The sequence below is a fragment of the Phocoena sinus genome, chromosome 2, assembly GCF_008692025.1.
Source record: "Phocoena sinus isolate mPhoSin1 chromosome 2, mPhoSin1.pri, whole genome shotgun sequence".
Classification (NCBI taxonomy): domain Eukaryota; kingdom Metazoa; phylum Chordata; class Mammalia; order Artiodactyla; family Phocoenidae; genus Phocoena; species Phocoena sinus.
The window spans coordinates 10,255,960-10,279,841 of NC_045764.1; the positions used below are offsets into that span (position 1 = coordinate 10,255,960).

The 23,882-nt window shown below is 39.2% G+C and overlaps 1 protein-coding gene across 1 annotated transcript in view; it reads right to left on the reverse strand.

Moving 5' to 3' along the window:
• The window catches only part of MYO3A (myosin IIIA), a 186,626-nt gene that overhangs the window by 113,439 nt on the left and 49,305 nt on the right, over nt 1-23,882 (reverse strand). The window contains 2 exon segments of the mRNA XM_032622926.1: nt 18,871-19,026; nt 21,972-22,037. Coding sequence (XP_032478817.1) covers nt 18,871-19,026; nt 21,972-22,037 — 222 coding nt within the window.

Below are 23,882 nucleotides of genomic sequence, written 5' to 3' on the forward strand. Positions count from 1 at the left end.
ATCATGAAAGAACTCGGTGTGTCCAAATTCAGCATTACTCCGTTTTAAAAAACTTGCAGCGCTCTTTAGAAGAATTGCACGTTCCCTCCTTGAAACACTGGGTTTATGTGGTTCACAACAGACCACGTTCCCCTGCTTCTCCTCCCTGGAGGGCCACAGTCCCTCAATCACCTGTTCTGTCTCCTCTCCCTACGCTAAATTCCCAAACACTCACATTCAGTGACCTCATCTGTGTCATGGCACCAAATACGTCTATAAGCAAATGACTCAACCACTGTCTCCAACATGGGCTTCTCCCCTGAAGCCCAGACCCCTATATCCCACTGCCTACTTGATAACTCTGCTTTCCTGTTTAATTGGCATACCAAATGTAACTAGCCCCGAACAGAATACATGACCACTCTCCACTCTATCTGAATAAATATAGGGGAATTACATTTTCATCCATGGGCAGGGAACAACACCCACATTTTAGGCTGGGCTGCCCAGGTAGTGTGTGTGTGTGTGTGTGTGTGTGTGTGTGTGTGTGTATTTGTATTTTATATACTTATATATTAAATATATACTTATATGTGTATTTAATAGATATATATTATTTTTTGAGGGGACCTTGTGGTATAGTCAGATCTATATAAGAATCAACCATGAAGTCATAGTATTCTATTTCAATTTCTATTCCCAAGACTGGACTTGCCATAGGTGGCTATTTATTTCCCTTTCTTTCCTTCTTTTTGATAAAACACTGGGGATTGTGATATCAGATTTTTCACTTAAAAAAAACCCCAGCTGTATTTAAATAAATGCATAAACATCTAACTTCAAAGTGAACCAAAATCGAGTTTTTTTTTTTTGTTTTTTTTTTGCAGAGATTACAAAACTAAACGGGGAAGCAAACAAGATTAGGGCAGCTGAACAGCCAGAGATAAACCTTTACATGCCTGGCAGTAAGGAATGAGGGGCATGTCATTTTGAATTCTACTCAAAGGCTGCAATATTCTGCTCTAAACCTTGACTACTATCTTTAAAAAATATTTCTCTCCTTTTCCCCAACAAAGAGATGGTTAAAAGATTTAGCTGCTTTAAAGCAAAATTTGTCCAGGAAGTTACTCTCGATGTCTAAGGCCTTCGACATGAGAGCAAAAATGTATTCAGAGGACTAACAATGTGACGGCACTTGCAGAAAACAGAAGCTCTGCCCTCTACTCAATCTGTGCATCTCACTTTACTGCAAAAAAATGAGTATCATCTTTATTCAGTGGCCTGCCTCCTGTGAGGCACTGCAGAATTCAACCCTATAAAAATGTGTCTTTTCTTTACAGTAATAATACCCAAAACAGATGCAGTCAAATCCTAGGCTATTGCTAATTTGAAAGAAAAGAGAGAAGGGATATTGCAGTATTTCTTGCAACCTTTAAATGTAGGTCAAGGCTCTTGATAATCCCTTAGGTTTTAATTTTTTTCTCTCTAAATTTTTTTTAAAGACTAATGCCTTTAAGAAAAAGGCCAAAGCGTATACATCCAGAATTTTTCAGGAAACTTTGTTCTTTTTAGAAAAATGTTATATTTTGCTCTATTTAAGTGCATATGCTTGTTGTATTCTCAGCATTTTATCCCATGAAATCCAATGTGATCACTTTCAGGGGCCTCTTTAAATATGATAATTATAAAATTATAAGAAATATATGTATAAATACAATATTTTAAGAACAAGTAAGGATTTGAGTCAGTTTAAAAGAGCTAAAAATGGGTAATGCCATAATTCAAGTAATTAATGATTTCTAGAACATCACTGGAAACATTACAGGAATTTGCAAATCTGACATAAGCTTTCAGAATTTGAAAAGTGGGCCTAATATCTGATAAAATTTAGATTTCTCTCTAAGGAATCAGCATATTTCAATATTAAATACTAATGAAGAACAATCTTCCATTGAAAGATGTTGAAAAGACTAAAGAAATGACTAATAAATTAACCCACATGAACTTTAGAGAAGCATCACAGGATTTCATCCTCATACAGATTTGCTTGAAAGCATTTTTATGTGAAAGTCCTCAGGAGGACAAGATTTTTCAAACTAAATTAGGACCTAGATAATAAACAATGAACCAGGGACAGCCTTCTATCCAATTCTTTATTTGTGCTGACATCCCATGTACACAGCTAGTATCACAGACGGGAATCTCTTTTGGGTTATCAAACAAATGTATTCAGAATCTTCCCAGGCTCCTGATCCACAATCCACATGGTGCAACTCTAGGGCATCATTCATGATGTGCCTCCATGCTTGGGGGTGAAAGCAGTCACATGGAATATGAAATGAACAGTGTCTCCTGGAGTCGTGCAGTGCAGCCTGTCACACTCCACTTACAGCTACAGTAGGGGTCATTAACACTAGCAATCAAATTTTTCTTGCTCACTGACTGCACATGCTAATGTAGGACTCATGTGGCCTAGAAAGTCCCCATCACTATGTCTCACAAGTGTTCGTGGACAAGTCTGCTTCAGCCAGACACCACTGTGACTCAGCTCTTGTTCAGGTGCATATCAGTGGTTGACACCCGTTGGTCACTTTGGGAACCCTTGCTGCCCCCTCAGCACGTGGAGTCCTTTCCGGCCAGGCTGGGCTTGCTCAGTGTTCCTCAGCAAGCCTAGGCTCAAAAATGTCACATAGCATTCCTTCTGCTATCTTCTACTGACCAAGGAACTCACAAAAAATGGCAGGTTCAAGGGCAGGCAACACAGACTCCAACTCTTCATGCAAGAATTGTCAAAAAATCGGGACTCTCTCTAATCCATCATACCCTGTCCTATTTTACTAAGAAAGTGAGTGACAGTTACTTCAAGTTAAAGATCACAGGGTAAAGTAATTGTTCCCTTCCCTTAAGACTCACAAAACAACAAGAAGAATGGAAAGTTGAGAAAAGTCTCCTTTATGAGAAACAGGAATGGCCACAGGCCCAAACCACAATCTATAAAGCACAACTGTCAAATACTGTGAAATTTGTGTTGAAATGAGAGCGGAAGCTGAGAACCAACACATAATTATTTACACTTCAGTCAGTAACTACAGACACTTAAAAAAAAATGCACAGCCCTGAGAAGCCTATCCGATGAGCCCTTGCCTGGAGCTATCAGTTCTGGGGGCATGGGTGGGCCATGCCGGAAGTGGGAAAGGGTCCTGATGAGACCCAGGTCAACATGCAAAAGAGCGACGGGGTGGAGAAGACCATGAGACAGTGACCTATCACATACTTGTCCAGCAGAGGGGTGGCCAGTGGCCAGGGGGAGGCAGGATGAAGGTAAGAGAAGAGAGAGTTGCTTCATTATGATAGAGAATGACAGTCATGAATGGGTTTGTGCTGTGAGCCGCAGAGAATACAATGTGAATGGTGCTACTTGGGCTCGTACCACCTAGTGGCCCTGTACACCGACTCCTTCAAGGTTCAAAACTGAGGGGAGATGTGCAAGAGGATGTTCAAGAGAATCAACCTAATTCAGCTTAAGCCTTCCCAAATCATTCTTCCATCACTCCCACTTTGTGTTTTGCTAGAACAATAGCTGTCCCCAGTCCCACCTGAGAAGGGATTCACCACCACATACTTGTAGTTTAAAAAAAGGAGAAGAGTTAAGGATTATAAGCCACAGACAGATGAAGAGCATACACCATAAGAAAGAATCATGGGAAAAGTCCAGACGAAGAGGTCCCCATCCCTCAAAGACATTTCTTACGTGATGTCTCATTAAAAGAGAAAAATCTTCAGAAGAGGGTACAAAGCTTTAACGAAGAGATAAGAACGCAACAGATAAAAACTGAGTCAGTTGAATTCAGAAAAGAAATGGAGGAAAGTCATGACAGAAAAGCAACAAGACGCAGAATATACATGACTGAGGTCACAGATGTAGTAAGTGTATGGTCTGAGCACACAAAACTAAAGGAAAGAACAAAGATCCCATCTGCTCTCCTGAGCCAGTGGCAGTCAACTCCCACACACCACAGGGTACAGGCAAAACGATACGGAAGGACTGACCCGAAGACACAGCTGGGTGAAACTACTGAAAGCCTTATGGAGACCCTGCAGAAGCAACCCGTCATGAGCATAGGGAGAAATCTCACTGCCTTGGTTCTTTCAGCAGCAATACACTCTGCCCAAGGGATGGTAGAACAATGTATGTAATACGTAAAGGAAAAGAAACGCTAGCCTAAGTATGCTTTACCTAACTAAACTAGCCTTCAATCTCAACAGGCAAGAAGCTAGGGGTTGAGGCTTTCTGGAAATAACCATGAGATGATGCAATTTATCTATCCAAGAGAATAATTAAAGAACTCAGGAAAGGAGAGGGTAGAGTAAAAAAAAAAAAAAAAAGATTTGTGAGCAACTGCCTCTTCCTGTTTATTTGAATTCCTTTATTTATTGCTACTTAGGAACAAACATGCTCATAACGGTCTTCTCTCCAGGGAGTGCTGATTCAATCATCTATTCCTTATAAAATTCTCAGAGATTATGTTTAAATGCTATTTAGCTCTTATTTAGGAGTTTATCCAGAAGGGGAAGTGGTGAAGAAAGGCATAAGGAAATATTTCAGGTGAGGAAGGAGAAGTGATCATTTCTTTTCTAAATTTCCTGGTCCTAGATGGGTCCTTACTACATTCCCAGAGTTTCATCAGTCTCTTTCTGAGTTATCGATCTTGGACAGACATTGCCACTAGCTCATGCCTTGATGAGACCTTTTCTCCTGGATTTCACATGGACAACTCCTTCACCCCCTTATTTTGGCCAAATTAAGATTAGAATTTTCCAAAATAAAATGTACTTAGAATAGAAGCATGCGTACACATGTGCCCACCAGCGCATACACACAGACACACACACACACACACCAATTAAAACATCCCACAAAAACATACAAATAAGTATATATGTCAATAGGTTCCTCATTTCAAAATATCCATACAATAGCCACTAACTGCCTTGATAATTAAACATAATGGGGACAGACCAACTTCCCCCATTTTCGAAAAAATAATGATAGTTTAAAGTTAGGAAGAAATATGGGAGAAAAGCAAAATGCATCCAAAATTATTCTTGGTGTATCCACAGTTTACCTTTTAGAACCAATGACAGGGTGGTGCACAGCAGGACACAGGTGACGTAGGGCTACCCCCTAGCGGGGCTGTCAGGAACACAGGCCAAACTGCTCAGCCTGACTTTCACTGCTCTCTGTGGTCTGGTCTCTGCGTGTCTCTCCAATCCTGTTTCTGAGTTTTCCTCCTTATGGCTTTGACTAAATGTGAGCATATCTCCTTGCTTTCATGATTTTGTTCAGGCTGCTCCTTCCAGCAATAATGTTCATCCAGTGGTAACTCTATTTTCACAGGATTAAGTCCTCTTCTCCCTTGCAGTGAAGATTAAAGGCCGCTTCCTGGATAAGCCCTCCTGCCCCTGCTAGTGGAAGTACTATCAGCTTCTTCCAAACTCTCCCAGGACATAATTTTCATTCCTTTTATGGGATTGAAAATTCCTACTTTGTATAATGGTTATTTACATGCTGTTCTTAAATTAAAAAGGAAGACCTTTTTCAGTATCTTGATCAAAATAAGGAGGCAAAGAATTATCTGTGTGAAATCTAGGAGAAAAGGTCTCATCCAGGCATGAGCTGGTGGCAGTGTCTGTCCAAGACAGACAACTCAGAGCACGGAGTCTACAGCTGCTTCAGCTGTCAGACCCTTGTGTAACACCTCATCCAGAGCTTTATACAATGGCCTCAATTAATATGGAGACAACGTGAATGTTGTCTCAATCCATCATTTCTATGGTAGCACGAACTGTATCACCATTGGTAATGGGCTGAGTGGGGCTGTAAGAAATTTAGCCTTGCTATGGACTGAAAATGCAAAGTAGGAGAGAAAAGATAAGATAATCCCTAGATTTTGGTGGGCATAATGGGATGAGTGGTGATACTACTCTAAAAAGAAAGGGGACAAAGAACTAATTGGGGATGGGACGGCATTAAGTTCCATTTTGGACAGGTTGAGTTTGAAGCAAGCGTCATTGAAATACTCATGTGGAGATGGGAATTAAAAGGAGTTATTATGAGAGCAGCCAGGATAGCTTTCGAGAAGTCCTGTGTATGAAGGAGTAAACACTCCAAAGGGTGAATAATTCTCACCATGACATAGCCACAGCCATTAGAGGAAAAGTATCTTGCCCAGAAAACAGAAAGTAATATGGGGCTGTGCGCTGTATCGCACTGAAAGAACCCTATTATTAATTCCTATTGATTTTTCTGCTTCCTTCTTTCATTTTTTATTTTTTGTAAAATCAAAATCCCATTCTAGTGAATGTATGTTACATAAAGTCCCACACCTAAATAAAGAATTGACAGCCCGAACCAGGCACTTTTAGCACTGAATGGTTAGACAATTTTTAAATTTTGTCTTTCGTCTGTTAATCCTTTGAGCCATGTCTCAAATTTGCCTTATATCCTGGTTTGAAAATCATATATGGGACAAGTGGGATGATTAGAGCAGCACCACAAATACAGCCATTATTTTTGGCCCAAGAAATAACTGTTTGAGTTACTAAATTCTTATAAATATTCCTTTTGGCTTCTATAAAACTACATGTAAAACATAATTTATACATATCAAAGATAATCACCACTAGCAATATTAAGGGTATCAAGTTATTTTGCTTTGTATATATATAAAACACAAAAAGTTTTAAAAGATAACGTTAATATATAGTATAACTACCATAAAAAGAAATTTTATTTATTTATTTACTTACTTATTTATGGCCATGCCATGTGGCTTGCAGGATCTTAGTTCCCCAACCAGGGATTGAAGCCAGGCCCAAAGCAGTGAAAGTGCTGAGTCCTAACCACTGGACCGCCAGGGAACTCCCCATAAAAAGGAATTTTAATTGGGAATTTATTATCAGTCGAGTAGATATTGGGCTAGGTTTTCCCTTTATTTACAAGGTATGCAAATCATTACTTAAATAATATTTGTAGGTAAATGTTCAAGGTATATAAAAGAATTTTAGGATCCTGTTTGCATATTCCACATAATGGGTATTCATTGATTCAGCGGCTAAAAACACCTTTCCTCCATGGGGGTGAAATTCCTTCCGAAATGCTGGACCCTGCCTCTCACCTGGAAACCGGAAGTGAGGGAGGACCTAGTGTTTCTCACTCCGTTTTTCACCTACAGCCGGGCCCGTGACCTCAGCCTGGGGGAGCAATGGTTCTGTAGGGAACTTAGAACATCGAGCGAGTGGCACAGAGCTCAAGCTGAGTTTACAAATCCTTTGAGGTGCTTGTGGCTTTCAAGAACCCAGTGCTGCTTTGCTGCAGGAAATGTTACAGGGCTGGGGGTGGGTCTCAGTGCCAGCCTCTTGGCAGGTAGTTCTTAAGAAAGGATATTTGAGGCACCCTGCTTCCTTTGCTTCTAAGCCTGCCTCTCTGCCTCCCTCTCAGTTCTCTGAGCCACCCAGTATTTTTCACAAAATTGTTTTTCTTCTTAAGTTGGCATGTATTGTTTTTAGTCAAGAATGCTGAAGAGTACATTTCAATTACAAATGACTTTTACTTATTCCCATTAAATCGGATAATTGAGTATTTTTAAATCCGGATTCAAGAGTAAACCTTTTTTTTTTGAAATACTTTATAATTCAAGTTGTTCACTGATCCAGCCTGCATACTAACATCACAAATTTTAACTCTTATGAAAAATGTGTTCCCACAGTTGAGGAATTTGTCATAGGAGTGGTTGCTATATTCATATGCACCTTGATTCCTCAGAACAGCTAAGTTATTTGAGTGACTTGTTTGTTCTGTTCAGGCCTTAACTTAAAAGAGAGAGTTCTTGTTTTCATTCCACACTAGCTTCCAACACCACCCCCTCCCCACCATCAAGAAATTTAAAGAACTCAGTTTGTATTCAATTTATAGGAAAGTCAACTTTAAAACTGAATTGTGAATAAAAAAATACTTATCCTGCCAAGCATATGCATCAATCTAATTCCACATACCAAAAAATGTCAGCTTAGATTTAGGTATATTGATTTAGTACAGCTGGGTTTTGGATCAATTTTATCGATGTTAGGAACTATGACAAATCAAATAATTTTGCATGATCTTGAAGAGCGTTATTTTTGCCTAAGGTGGTGCCAGCAGCATCCCAGACCCTCTTTTCACTTCCCTGAGTATGTCTCACACTTTGGGACTAGTATAAAAATGCTGAGAGCATTTTCCTTCCCCCTCCTATAAGGTCACAGATCTGTGCTCAAATGGTGCTGTGGGTTCATGATTCCAGCTCCACTTCCATCCCCTCCAAACATTCACTTTTGAAAGATAAAATATATTTTAAAATATTTTTTAAAAGAATTAAAATGACAAAGACATTCTCTAAAACCAGGTGAGCGTTATGGTGGACCTAATGGATGAGATACACACTGGGTAAGAGAGCAGAAACCATAGGTGACTCGAAGTCCAGGACTAGAAACAGGCAGAATAGGCCTGGAAGGGAAGGAAGCAGAACGAAAGCCCTGACCTGTGCTTGGTGGAGAGAATGGAACTGAATGTGTGCCTTGCCTGGAGAGAGAAGACTGAAAAAATTCTGCACCTTCTTCCGTTTATAGAACCAGGTACCTAAGATGGCAGGACAGGGCAGAGACATGGGGTCTACTTCATACTGGCTCAGTGACTAGATCTGCAGTATCCTCAAAGTCATGATGGACAGAAAGGCTCTGGACTGGGGGCACTTGAAGCTGGATTACAGCAAAGGCAAAATCTCTAAAAGAGGGGAAGAAACAAAACAAAAGATCACCTATTAAACATGGGAGAGTGGGGACTTCCCTGGTGGTCCAGTGGTAAAGAAACCACCTTCCAATGCAGGGGATATGGGTTCAATCCCTGGTTGGAAAACTAAGATCCCACATGCCGTGGGGCAACTAAGCCCACGTGCCACAACTACTGAGCTCATGCACTTCAATGAGAGAGCCCATGTGCCGCAAACTACAGAACCTGCACACCACAACTACAGAGTCCATGTGCCCTGGAGCCCATGCACCACAACTAGAGAGAGAAAACCTGCACACCACTACTAGAGAGAAGCCCATGCGCTGCAATGAGAGATCCCGCACACCTCAACGAAGAAGCTGCGTGCCACAACTAAGACCTGACGCAGCCAAAATAATAAAGAAAATACAGAAATATTTAAAAATAAATAAAATATTTTAAAAAATAAAGATGGGAGAGCAAACTAAAATTCTAAATCACAGAAGGAAACCACACATTGAGGAAACAAATGAACTCATTCATAAGGACATTTCAATCTTGTTAAAATGCAAATCAAAAAATGACTGCTAAGTAGTGTAAGATCAAGAGAAAAAGGAAAGAATTACATTCACAAAAAAGACAAAGAAATTAGCCAGATATGAAAGGCCAGATATAAAAGTCAGATATGATGAAAGAATAAATGGTTAAAAAAATAAAACAGTGAGAAATTCTAGAAATGAAAAACACAGAAATATCGACACGAAAAATCAGTATGTAGGATAGCTCTAACTAGGCCTAGTCTAAGAGAGAATTAGTGAACTGGAAAATAATTTTGAAGAAATTATCTAAAATGCAGCAGAGATTGATAAACCGATGACACACATGAAAGAGAAATTATAAGACATTTAAGGTAAATTAGGACATTCCAATATTTATCTCTTAGGAGCAGAAAATAAAAAGATGAGAGAAGATCAATATTTAAAGGAATAATGACTGAAAATTTTCCATAACTGAGTAAGACTTGAGTTCTCATATTGAAAGCATATTCTGAATTCTTAACTGGATAAAGAAGAATATATTTTGTGACTCAAGCAGAAGTATTGAGCTTAGGCTAACATAGTGTCCAATATATAGTAGTTGTCAATAATTTCTTTTAATCACTAGAACTTAGAGCACCAGGCTTTTAATCTAAATACTGTGTGGTTCAACCATTCTTTAATGCTTGAATGTTGGAAGGCAATTCTCCACGAGTCTCTCACATTTCTTCACCTCTTGTATTAGCTTTTGTTCTAGACTACATTTACCATGTTTGCTATACAAACATATATATAAAGATAGTGTCTCCCTCCAGGACACATGGAAGTTTTGTTTGCTGTCCGGAATAGTAAAGATAAAGTCTGCTCCAGGGCAAAGTTTAGGCAGATTTGCTAGCAACCCCTTTAAAAGATTAGAGTTTCTCAAGCTCAGGGTTCCCAAACTGTGAGGCAAACCCACTGTGTATACACCATCTACCAAGGCCATTCCACATCACCCCTAGGACTTACAGGGCAAGGACAACCAACATGAATGTAAAATTCATGCTGTGGGCTTAACTGTGCATAATAAAGGCCTCTGTCTCTGATCAAGGGTCTCTTCTGCCAGCATTCATGAAATTGGCAGGTCAACTTATTAGCTTGCAAGTAGGATAAAACCTCAGACCCTTCACAGTTCTTGACACTGGACACCCTATACAATATTGGTACACCTCAATCTCTGTTTTTTATTTGCTTGTTTGCTTGTGGTTTGTCCATTTGCTTTGGGAAGGATGGGATTGCAGCAGACTGTGGAGCTATACCCACACAGAGACACAAAGATGGGCATTACGAGCCCACAACCAACCACCTCCTCCCTAGAAACTACGTGCCCAGTTCCTTCTTTCTGGCACTCTATTCCACTCACAACTTAAATTTTTCCTCACTGAAGGTCTCTCCAGCAAGGCTGTAAACTCACTTACGCAAGGACTCAAAATTGGCCACAATCATTGGCCATTCATGGGAATAAAGCTTTGTCATTGGGATTAGGATTTGAATCCCTGCTAAGTCATTCATTACCTGTGCAGCTTTCTACAAGTTAATTAGCCTCTGCAAACCTCAGTTCTTCTTGCTGTGAAAATCGGGGATCATAAAACATTTCCCTCAGGGTTGTTGTAAAATCACTTGATATAAAGTCTTAATACAATGCCCTGCACATAGTAGGCATTAAAGAAATAGGAATTAAATATATTAAACCACAACAGGAATTCAAATATAACTGCTTTTTTAGGTCATGCCCTATTTTCTACACACTTCTCCCAGCTCCCTAAACAGCGATACACTCCTGACATGCAATTAATAGGATTCTCATGAATAAACTTAAATTACAAAAGACTATTCTTTGACTTAACAATACCATCTACAGGAATTTATCTTACAGAAGTAGTAAGAGATTTGTATACAACTCTATTCATTACAGTGTTACTTATTAGAATTTAAAATAATGAATAACAACCTAAATGCCCAATAATAGGGGGTTATTTAAATCAATCATTGAATAGTCATGCAAGAGAATGTTGTACAGCAATTTAAAAAATTTGTGGTACAGACTGGGAGAAAATATTTGTAAGCGATGCGACCAACAAGGGATTAATCTCCAAAATATACAAACAGCTCGTGCAGCTCAATATTAAAAAGACAAACAACTCAATCAAAAAATGGGCAGAGGGCTTCCCTGGTGGTGCAGTGGTTGAGAGTCCGCCTGCCAACGCAGGGGATGCGGGTTCGTGCCCTGGTCTTGGAAGATCCCACATGCTGTGGAGCGGCTAGGCCAGTGAGCCATGGCCGCTGAGCCTGCGCGTCCGGAGACTGTGCTCCACAACAGGAGAGGCCGCAACAGGGAGAGGCCCGCGTACCGCAAAAAAAAAAAAAAAAAAGGGCAGAAAATCTAAATAGACATTTCTCCAAAGAAGACACACAGATGAACAAGAGGTACATGAAAAGATGCTCAACACTGCTAATTATTAGAGAAATGCAAATAAAAACTCCAATGAGACATCACCTCACACCAGTCAGAATGGCCATCATCAAAAAGTCTACAAAAAATAAAAGCTGGAAAGGGTGTGGAGAAAAGGGAACCCTCCTACACTGTTGGTGGGAATGTAAATTGGTACAGCTACTATGGAAAACAGCATGGAGGTTCCCTAAAAAACTAAATATAGAACTACCATATGATCCAGCAATCCCACTCCTGGGCATATACCCAGAGAAAAACATGGTTCGAAAGAATACATGCAACCCAATGTTCACTGCAGCGTTGTTTACAACAGCCAAGACATGGAAGCAACCTAAATGTCCATCAACAGATGAATGGATAAAGAAGATGTGGTACAATATACACAATGGAATATTACTCAGTCATTAAAAAGAATGAAATAATGCCATTTGCAGCAACATGCATGGACCTGGAGATTTTCAAACTAAGTGAAGTAAGTCAGACAGAGAAAGACAAATATCATATGATATCTCTTATATGCATAATCTAAAAAAATGATACAAATGAACTTATTTACAAAACAGAAACAGACGCACAGACTTAGAGAATGAACTTATGGTTACCAGGGCAGAAGGGTGGGAAGGAGGGGTAGATTGGGAGTTCAGAATTGACATGTACACACTGCTATATTTAAAACAGATAACAAGGACCTACTGTATAGCACAAGGAACTCAGCTCAATATTCTGTAATAACCTAAATGGGAAAAGAACTTGAAAAATAGATACATGTATATGTATAACTGAAACACCTTACTGTACACCTGAAACTAAAACAACATTGTTAATCAACTATACTCCAATAAAAAATAAAAATTTTTAATATTTGTGGTAGAAGGATATTTAAAGACATGGGTATTTGCTAGTCAGTGAAAGAATGCAGGCTCCAGGACACATATATTCCAATTTTGTTTTTAAATGTATTTCCATTCATAAGATACTAGAAGGTTAAAGATTAAAATGTTATAATTGATTGATTTTATGTTGTACATGTCTATGTAGCTTCTAAATTTCCTAAAATAAACATATATACTATCTATAAGTAAACATATTCAATATTATAAAAACTATACATAATAGATCATTAAAAATCAAAATAGGGGGCTTCCCTGGTGGCGCAGTGGTTGAGAGTCCGCCTGCCGATGCAGGGGACGCGGGTTCGTGCCCCGGTCTGGGAGGATCCCACGTGCCGCGGAGCGGCTGGGCCCGTGAGCCATGGCCGCTGAGCCTGCGCGTCCGGAGCCTGTCCTCCGCAACGGGAGAGGCCACAACAGTGAGAGGCCCGCGTAACGCATAAAAAAAAAAAAAAAAAAAAAAAAAAAAAAAAAAAAAAAAAAAAAAAAAATCAAAATAGGAAGTATAAATAAAATATTGAAAATGATTTTTGAATATAATTCAACCAGGGAAAATGATACCAAAAAATAATAGTGTAAAAAACTATTTCAAGTGTTACATTCCATTTTAAATCTCAAATCTAAGATATCTTACTTCACAGAAGAGGAGACAAATGCAAGAAAATATAAGTCAATGCTAACCATCGATTGGAGTTTACATTATTTGTTCTCATGAGGCTGTTTAAAAAATTCTGCCAGATCTCTCCCTCCGTGAACAAGGAAGTGGGTACCAGACACCACATCTGCTAGTGCCTTGATTTTGGACTTCCCAGTCACCAGAACTAAGCAAGTCCAGACCAGAAGGCAGACAGCAGAAGCAAGAAGAACTACAATCCTGCAGCCTGTGGAACAAAAACCACATTCACAGAAAGACAGACAAGATGAAAAGGCAGAGCGCTATGTACCAGATGAAGGAACAAGATAAAATTCCAGAGAAACAACTAAATGAAGTGGAGATAGGCAATCTTCCAGAAAAAGAATTCAGAATAATGATAGTGAAGATGATCCAGGACCTCGGAAAAAGAATGGAGGCAAAGATCGAGAAGATGCAAGAAATGCTTAACAAAGATCTAGAAGAATTAAAGAACAAACAAACAGAGATGTACAACACAATAACTGAAATGAAAAATACACTAGAAGGAATCAATAGCAGAATAACTGAGGTAGAAGAGCAGATAAGTGACCTGGAAGACAGAATGGTGGAATTCACTGCCATGGAACAGAATAAAGAAAAAAGTATGAAAAGAAATGAAGACAGTCTAAGAGACGTCTGGGACAACATTAAATGCAACAACATTCACATTATAGGGGTCCCAGAAGGAGAAGGGAGAGAGAAAGGACCCAAGAAAATATGTGAAGAGATTATAGTCAAAAACTTCCCTAAGATGGGAAAGGAAATAGCCACCCAAGTCCAGGAAGTGCACAGAGTCCCAGGCAGGATAAACCCAAGGAGAAACACTCTGAGACACACAGTAATCAAAGTGACAATAATTAAAGACAAAGAAAAATTACTGAAAGCAGCAAGGTAAAAACGACAAATAACATACAAGGGAACTCCCATAAGGTTAACAGCTGATTTCTCAGCAGAAACTCTACAAGCCAGAAGGGAGTGGCAGGACATATTTAAAGTGATGAAAGGGAAGAACCTACAATGAAGACTACTCTGCCCGGCAAGGATCTCACTCAGATTGGATGGAGAAATCAAAAGCTTTACATAGAAGCAAAAGCTAAGAGAATTCAGCACCACCAAACCAGCTCTACAACAAATGCCAAAGGAACTTCCCTAAGTGCAAAATACAAGACAAGAAAAGGACCTACAAAAACAAACCCAAAACAATTAAGACAATGGTAATAGGAACAGACATATCGATAATTACCTTAAACGTGAATGGATTAAATGCTCCAACCAAAAGACACAGGCTTGCTGAATGGATACAAAAACAAGACCCATATATATGCTGTCTACAAGAGACCCACTTCAGACTTAGGGACACATACAGACTGAAATTGAGGGGATGGAAAAAGATATTCCATGCAAATGGAAATCAAAAGAATGCTGGTGTAGCAATTCTCATATCAGACAAAATAGACTTTAAAATAAAGATAATTACAAGAGACAAAGAAGGACACTACATAATGATCAAGGGATCGATCCAAGAAGAAGATATAGCAATTATAAATATATATGCACCCAACATAGGAGCACCTCAATACATAAGGCAACAGCTAATGGCTATAAAAGAGGAAATCGATAGTAATGCAATAATAGTGGGGGACTTTAACACCTCACTTACACCAATGGACAGATCATCCAAACAGAAAATTAACAAGGAAACACAAGCTTTAAATAACACAACAGACCAGATAGATTTAATTGATATTTATACGACATTCCATCCAAAAACAGCAGATTACACTTTCAATTGATATTTATACGACATTCCATCCAAAAACAGCAGATTACCCTTTCTTCTCAAGTGCGCACAGAACATTCTCCAGCATAGATCACATTGTGGGTCACAAATCAAGCCTCAGTAAATTTAAGAAAACTGAAATCATATCAAGCATCTTTTCTGACCACAATGCTATAAGATTAGAAATCAATTACAGGGAAAAAAACGTAAAAAACACAAACACATGAAGGCTAAACAATACGTTACTAAATAACCAAGAGATCACTGAAGAAATCAAAGAGGAAATCGAAAAATACCTAGAGACAAATGACAATGAAAACACGGTGATCCAAAACCTATGGGAGGCAGCAAGAGCAGTTCTAAGAGGGAAGTGTATAGCTATACAAGCCTACCTCAAGAAACAAGAAACATCTCAAGTAAACAATCTAACCTTACACCTAAAGGAACTAGAGAAAGAAGAACAAACAAAACCCAAAGTTAGCAGAAGGGAAGAAATCATAAAGATCAGAGCAGAAATAAATGAAATACAAACAAAGAAAACAACAGCAAAGATCAATAAAACTAAAAGTTGGTTCTTTGAGAAGATAAACAAAATTGATAAACCATTAGCCAGACTCATCAAGAAAAAGAGGGAGAGGACTCAAATCAATAAAATTAGAAATGAAAAAGGAGAAGTTACAACAGACACCGCAGAAATACAAAGCATCCTAAGAGACTACTACAAGCAACTCTATGCCAATAAAATGGACAACCTGGAAGAAATGGACAAATTCTTAGAAAGGGATAACCTTCTAAGACTGAACCAGGAAGAAATAGAAAATATGAACAGACCAATCACAAGCACTGAAATTGAGACTGTGATTAAAAATCTTCCAACGAACAAAAGTACAGGACCAGATGGCTTCACAGGTGAATTCTATCAAACATTAAGAGAAGAGCTAACACCCATCCTTCTCAAACTCTTCCAAAAAATTGCAGAGAAAGGAACACTCCCAAACTCATTCTATGAGGCCACCATCACCCTGATACCAAAACCAGACAAAGACACTATAAAAAAAGAAAATTACAGACCAATATCACTGATGAATATAGATGCAAAAATCCTCAACAAAATACTAGCAAACAGAATCCAAGAACACATTAAAAGGATGATACACCATGATCAAGTGGGATTTATCCCAGGGATGTAAGGATTCTTCAATATATGCAAATCAATCAATGTGACACACCATATTAACAAATTGAAGAATAAAAACCATATGATCATCTCAATAGATGCAGAAAAAGCTTTTGAAAAAATTCAACACCATTTATGATAAAAAGGCTCCAGAAAGTGGACATAGAGGGAACCTACCTCAACATAATAAAGGCCATATATGACAAACCCACAGCAAACATCAGTCTCAATGGTGAAAAACTGAAAGCATTTCCTCTAAGATCAGGAACAAGACAAGGATGTCCACTCTCGCCACTATTATTCAACCTAGTTTTGGAAGTCCTAGCCACGGCAATCAGAGAAGAAAAAGAAATAGAAGGAATACAAATTAGAAAAGAAGCAGTAAAACTGTCACTGTTTGCAGACGACATGATACTATACATAGAGAATCCTAAAGATACCACCAGAAAACTACTAGAGCTAATCAATGAATCTGGTAAAGTTGTAGGATACAAAACTAATGCACAGAAGTCTCTTCAATTCCTACACACTAATGATGAAAATTCTGAAAGAGAAATTAAGGAAACACTCACATTTACCACTGTAACAAAAACAATAAAACACCTAGGAATAAACCTACCTAGGGAGACAAAAGACCTGTATGCAGAAAACTAAAAGACACTGTTGAAAGAAATTAAAGATGATACCAACAGATGGAGAGATATACCATGTTCTTGGATTGGAAGAATCAATATTGTGAAAATGACTACACTACCCAAAGCAATCTACAGATTCAATGCAATCCCCATCAAATTACCAATGGCATTATTTTACAGAACTAGAACAAAAAATCTTAAAACCTGTATGGAGACACAAAAGACCACGAATAGCCAAAGCAGTCTTGAGGGGAAAAAAACAGAGGTGGAGGAATCAGACTCCCTAACTTCAGACTACACTACAGTAATCAAGACAATATAGTACTGGCACAAAACCAGAAATACAGATCAATGGAACAGGATAGAAAGCCTAGAGATAAACCCACGCACCTATGGTCAACTAATCTATGAAAAAGGAGGCAAGGATATACAATGGAGAAAAGACAGTCTCTTCAACAAATGGTACTGGGAAAACTGGACAGCTACATGTAAAAGAATGAAATTAGAACACTCCCATACACAGAAATAAAGTCAAAATGGATTAGAGACTTAAATGTAAGACTGGACACTATAAAACTCTTAGAGGAAAACATAGGAAGAACACTCTTTGACATAAATCACATCAACATCTTTTTTGATCCACCTCCTAGAGTAATGGAAATAAAAACAAAAATAAACAAATGGAACCTAATGAAACATAAAACCTTTTGCAAAGCAAAGGAAAACACAAACAAGATGAAAAGACAACCTTCAGAATGGGAAAAAATATTTGCAAGCAAATCAACGGACAAAGGATTAATCTCCAAAATACATAAACAGCTCATGCAGCTCAATATTAAAAAAACAAACAACCCAGTCAAAAAATGGGCAGACGACCTAAACAGACATGTCTCCAAAGAAGACATACAGATGGCCAAGAAGCACATGAAAAGCTGCTCAACATCACTAATCATTAGAGAAATGCAAATCAAAACTACAATGAGGTATCATCTCACACCAGTTAGAATGGGCATCATCAGAATATCTACAAACAACAAATGCTGGAGAGGGTGCGGAGAAAAGCGAACCCTCTTGCACTGTTGGTGGCAGTGTAAATTGATACAGCCACTATGGAGAACAGTATGGAGGTTCCTTAAAAAACTAAAAATAGAACTGCCATATGACCCAGCAATCCCACTACTGGGCATATACCCAGAGAAAAACATAATTCAAAAAGACACATGCACCCCAATGTTCATTGCTGTGTTACTTCCAATAGCCAGGTCATGGAAGCAACCTAAATGCCCATGGACAGACGAATGGATAAACAAGATGTGGTACATATATACAATGGAATATTACTTAACCATAAAAAGGAACGAAATTGGGTCATTTGTAGAGACGTGGATGAATCTAGAGACTGTCACACAGAGTGAAGTAAGTCAGAAGGAGAAAAACAAATATCGTATACTAACGCATATATGTGGAACCTAAAAAATGGTACAGATGAACCGGTTTGCAGGGCAGAAGTTGAGACACAGATGTAGAGAACAAAGATATGGACACCAATGGGGGAAAGTGGTGGGGGGTGGTGGTGGTGTGATGAATTGGGAGATTGGGATTGACATGTATACACTGATGTGTATAAAATGGATGACTAATAAGGACCTGCTGTATAAAAAATATAAAATAAAATTCAAACAGAAAGAAAAAAAAATGATGCCACTAATTTTACCATATCAGGATGCAATTCAACATGTGACATTCACTTTTCATTCAAATACCGCTTTATCTGCAAACCACAACCAGGGAATTTAAATCATTAAACCAGGGAGTTCTTTTCTCACCTTAGCAACCATTGCATTATAAAATTGTCAGAGTCTTTAGATGATCTTTGGATTCTGGAGTCAAGATGCTATTTAATTACCTGGCCTTTTCTGAGCCTCCCGTGCACTGGTAAATACCAATGAATTCCGTGAGTTGTTTTTGTAACATCGCATCTTTGCCTTCAACTTGAGTAATGAACTTATGCTGTAAAAGATCTGACACTGTCGGACGTTTTTCATAATCTTTAGTCAAGCACCTGCACTGGCAAAAAGGAACATGCCATTATTAGATAAGTTAGAGTTTTGCATTTATCATTCACAGTCCTAAAAACCGCTCTAGCACAATGGAATGATGTTCTTCATCGATGCTCGGCCCAGGAAGCACATCTCAAACAATGTTAGAACTGTAATATGATGAATTTATCTGTGAGAGATTACACCGTAGTGATATCAACTTCCAACTAAATTCCCCTTCCCTAGCCTCCCAGTAAGCATTACTGCAGAGTGATAACTGAACTCAGTCTCCATTGCAAAGTCTCCTTTACACGTCAGTAGCTAAAGATAAACAACAATGTAGTCGTTACAGTTTTAATGCTTACCTAGAATTAAAACAAACTTTTCAGTTTCCCTTCCCTAATGCTTTTTTTTTTGCGGTACGCGGGCCTCTCACTGTGTAGCCTCTCCCGTTGCGGAGCACAGGCTCCGGACGCACAGGCTCAGTGGCCATGGCTCACGGGCCCAGCCGCTCCGCGGCATGTGGGATCTTCCCGGACCAGGGCACGAACCCATGTCCCCTACATCGGCAGGTGGACTCTCAACCACTGCGCCACCAGGAAAGCCCCCTTAATGCTTCTAAAGGTTTCTCAATTGATCTATTTCTTCCTACGTGATAAAACTGCTAACCCATCTGCGAGGGCTTATGTGCTGAGGATGTTTAAATCCCATGCCAGTGGATGTTTTTTGAGGTCCTCCAGGAGAAGTACGAATGTGTACCACACCTCTTGATAGGATCAACCAGGTGAAAGCACCTGAAACGGCATCACAGGAGGAATACTGGAACAAACACTGGATGTTTAACCCACTGTCTTCAGATATTTGGAAGAGGGATTAGACTAGTTTTCAGTCACAAGGGACAAAAAAATCTAGGATCGATGGGGAGAGTGAAGAGAGACACAGATTTCTGGTCAGTATAAGGGAGAACTTTTTGATAGTTAGGCTTATCAAAGATGGAAAGGACCACATTGGGAAGCAGGATTATTTTTATTAGGGGTTTACTGATTGGATGGCCCCTCGATGCACATGTTCAAGACGGATTTACGCTCTGCATACCCTTCCAACCCTGAGGTTCTGAGGATCTATGATTATGAGAAAACTAGTCAGAGTGGGGCTGTCATTTGGGGGTAGAAAAAAAGAAAAAAGAAGAAGGAACTCATGCCTGATCTGACCCATGCCATTTCTCATCTGCATTGTTAATCCCCCTGGGATGAGAATTTGGCAACTTATTCTGTTGGGCTTACCTAAAAAGATACTACCCAGGGATGCTAAAAGATGCTAAGGAATGAGGAGGACAATGTCTGAAAATAAGAACAAGTGCTCTTAGTTTTCATTTAGTTTCAGAGAATGTGTCGATTTCTGCCACCTGCAGCACTCACATCTACGTATTGAGTTTAGTCACGTAGGAGGTTATTTTATTCAGGTAAAACATTAGCAGATAGCTAAGGTATACCAACCAGCCACTCAGCTAGGCACCGGAGTTACAGTGACAAGTAAGGCACATTCGGTGCCCTGGAGTTGTTTACTGGCTAGTGAGGGAGAAAGACCTCTAAACAGGTAGTGAAATAAAAGAGGAAATGCTACTAGAGGAAGAAGAACAAAGGACGGGAGAGCTCGCAGGGCAGAGTCCTAACTGCTTGGGGGAAACCAGGAAATGTTGCTCAGAGGTGAAATAGTGCCGAGTATGTCAAAGTCACCAAGTCCCACTGAGGATCCACACGGAAGGATCTGCGGACACGGGGCACGGCTATGAATCGTGGGGAGCCCTTCAAAGCTACCAACAATTCTCCTGAGAGGTCTGTGAAATTCGACTGCAGTTTATTAACTATTCTGCAGTGCATAGTACATACTCAGTAAAGATTATTTAAGTGAAAACTAAAAGAAAAAGCAGATTATCGATCTTTCTTGTATTTTCATAACCCTTAAATAACTCTCTTTATAGAAACAAGCAGATATTCTTGGTAGGAAAACCAGTGATAGCAGTATGGACAAGGATGACCGGTTCCTCTACTTTTTTGCCCTCTTTACATTTTCTGAGTGAGCTTTGACACATCAAAGCTTAATGACCGGGCTTCCCTGGTGGCGCAGTGGTTGAGAGTCTGCCTGCCGATGCAGGGGACACGGGTTCGTGCCCCGGTCCGGGAAGATCCCACATGCCGCGGAGCGGCTGGGCCCGTGAGCCATGGCCGCTGAGCCTGCGCGTCCGGAGCCTGTGCTCCGCAACGGGAGAGGCCACAACAGTGAGAGGCCTGTGTACAGCAAAAAAAAAAAAAAAAAAAAAAAAAAAAGCTTAATGACCCCCCTTCTCCCATTTACAACTTGCAGTCATCCCTTCCCTTATTTTCTCAAGGTGAAGTCATGATAAAGATTGTGAAAAAAGTTCATGGACAGATTTAGAAATGGCTGACTCATAGCTTCTAGTCAATTGTCTGGAGGCACTGCACTTGTACTAAATATCTGTCAAATTAAAAGTGAACTTCAAACGTATAAGCATTTTATCTGTATGATTATCTGACTCACCAAGTGCAATGACAACTTCCCTGTGATGGGAATTAGCGATGCACAAAGGGCTAAGAAACGGACTGAACAGACAATGGGTGAGAAGGTGGGACATGCTGAGGGTGAGGCTGCAAAGGGCAGGTGGACAGAAGAACGGGTTCATGGATAATGCAATGTCTGCAGAAGCACAGCTATCGATAAGTGAACGAACAAGACCCTGAGATCATTATCAGAATAATAATGGGTTCACTGAACATTCAGAAGACGCTACAAATGCTTGTTTTGAAGAAAATCATGGAAACTTCTGGGGCTATTTAATAGATAAGGAGGAGATTCGGAAGCACAGAGGAATTGTTATAAAAAGCACATCTCAAAGTTACAGCAGGACGGGATCTCGTTAATTCTTTTAAAAGACTCTATTATTACTCACTTGCTGATGAAGTCATTGAATTCTGCTGACCATATCTCAGGCTGCCTCAGTTTTGGGGGTGGATTCCTAGAAAAATAAGATATAAGGTTGGATTGTGCACATTGGTCAGTAACGATAAAAATTAAGAGGCAGAGCCAGCCAGACTAATGTCATTGCTGCATTAAGATTCTGCCAGGTATAATGAAGCATTACCATCATTTTCCAATTTAAAGACAGATAATTAGTTTTTAATCATTCTTTATATGGAATGACAGTTTCCTTGTTTCTCTGAAAGCACTTAATATATGACACATTTTTTTCTAGCTGATAATTTTTCTTCTTTGAACGAAGCTTCTTGCTTTGAACTGAGAGCCCTAGAGGAAAACATAAATACTTAGCCGAATAGAAACAATGACTACTGGGGGGAAGATTTTTTCTTTTGAGTCCAGCAGAAATCTCTGAGGAATATTCAGGATACACAGAGGTGACCTGAAAGGAGAAGTGTTCAAAACATGGAGGAAACTGCAGCATAGAGGGGCCTTTATAGTAGAATGCCTTTACGACTTATTCTGTTGTTACTGAGTAGAGGGCCAGAAACAAGGTTACACAAGTAAGGAACCGGAAAATATGATTAGCAATAAAGCTCTGAATGCCACTTAGAAGATTCTGTTATTAATTCCTTTCATTTTAAGCTGAACGAATCTTTTCTTTTTTTGGTATATTCATGAATACAAAGGAACATAATTTGAAAATGAAGCTGATCTAACTGTAATCAAGCAACACTGATCAACCACGATATGAATCTGCTGAAGTACTGCTTTATGTTAATTCCAACAGCTCCTTGTTTTCATTAGTGGGATGGAAATACTTTGTCTTCAGCTCTGCATTAGTCCTTAAATAGCTTATAACAAAATTAATGTACAGTCTGTACAGGCTCATTAAAGAAAAGTACAGCTACTCGTCTACCCTAGATCACGCCTAAAGCTCATTTTACAATCCTAGGACTATCTGAAGATTGCCGATTTGCACATTAAAAGAAGTAATTCTTTTCTGCAACAATCTTGCTTTGCTTCTTGTTCTCCTGAAATTTTCCTTTCTAAGAGATTTATCGGTTTCTTGGAGTATAACAAGGTTTTGATGATTTTAGGACATTCAGAACCAAGTAGCTTTTCAGATCCCCCTTTTTTTCTCATTTCTACAGTGAGTATTCTTAGAATTCCATTTCAGAGAAACACTGGTGGTAGACGTAATAAGAAATAACTAAGACGGTGCAGCTTCCAGAAGTGCCTTGCCCACAGGTACAATATGTATCAACGGTAGCATCCTTCCTCCATATGGTACCATCACCAAGAGCAGTGACACTAGGCTAACTATGGTCATTTAAACCATAATTTAAATGGCTCAGGAAGAATAGTGCTTCATCTTACATACTGAATGACAGTAGGAATTAGGATATACAGATTTTGTTTGTTTGTTTTCCTCAAATTTAATGAAATGTCTGACTTGGTATAGAGCAGGTTTTCTGCCTTTTTTTTTTTTTTTTGGCTGCACAGCGCCACGTGCGGGTTCCTAGTTCCCCAACCAAGGATCGAACCTGCGACCCCTGCAGTGGAAGCACAGAGTGAGTCTTAACCACTGGGCCGCCAGGGAAGTCCCTCTGCTCTTTTTTGTAATCTTGCTTCCCCACTTACCAAGTAAGCAATATATTTTACAAACAGTAAGACCTGAGAGATACATTGAAATTGTTATGTAAAGGATGATCTATCTCTAAGGTATTATAATTCAGAACATATAGACAGGACAAAAAATTCCAAGGTAAAGTTAAAAACAAATTCAAATGCTTTGGTCCTATACTAATTTAACTACATGCCAAATATTCCAAACAGATCTATTTGGAAATGAATAGGTCATACTGGCATTATTACTTTAGGA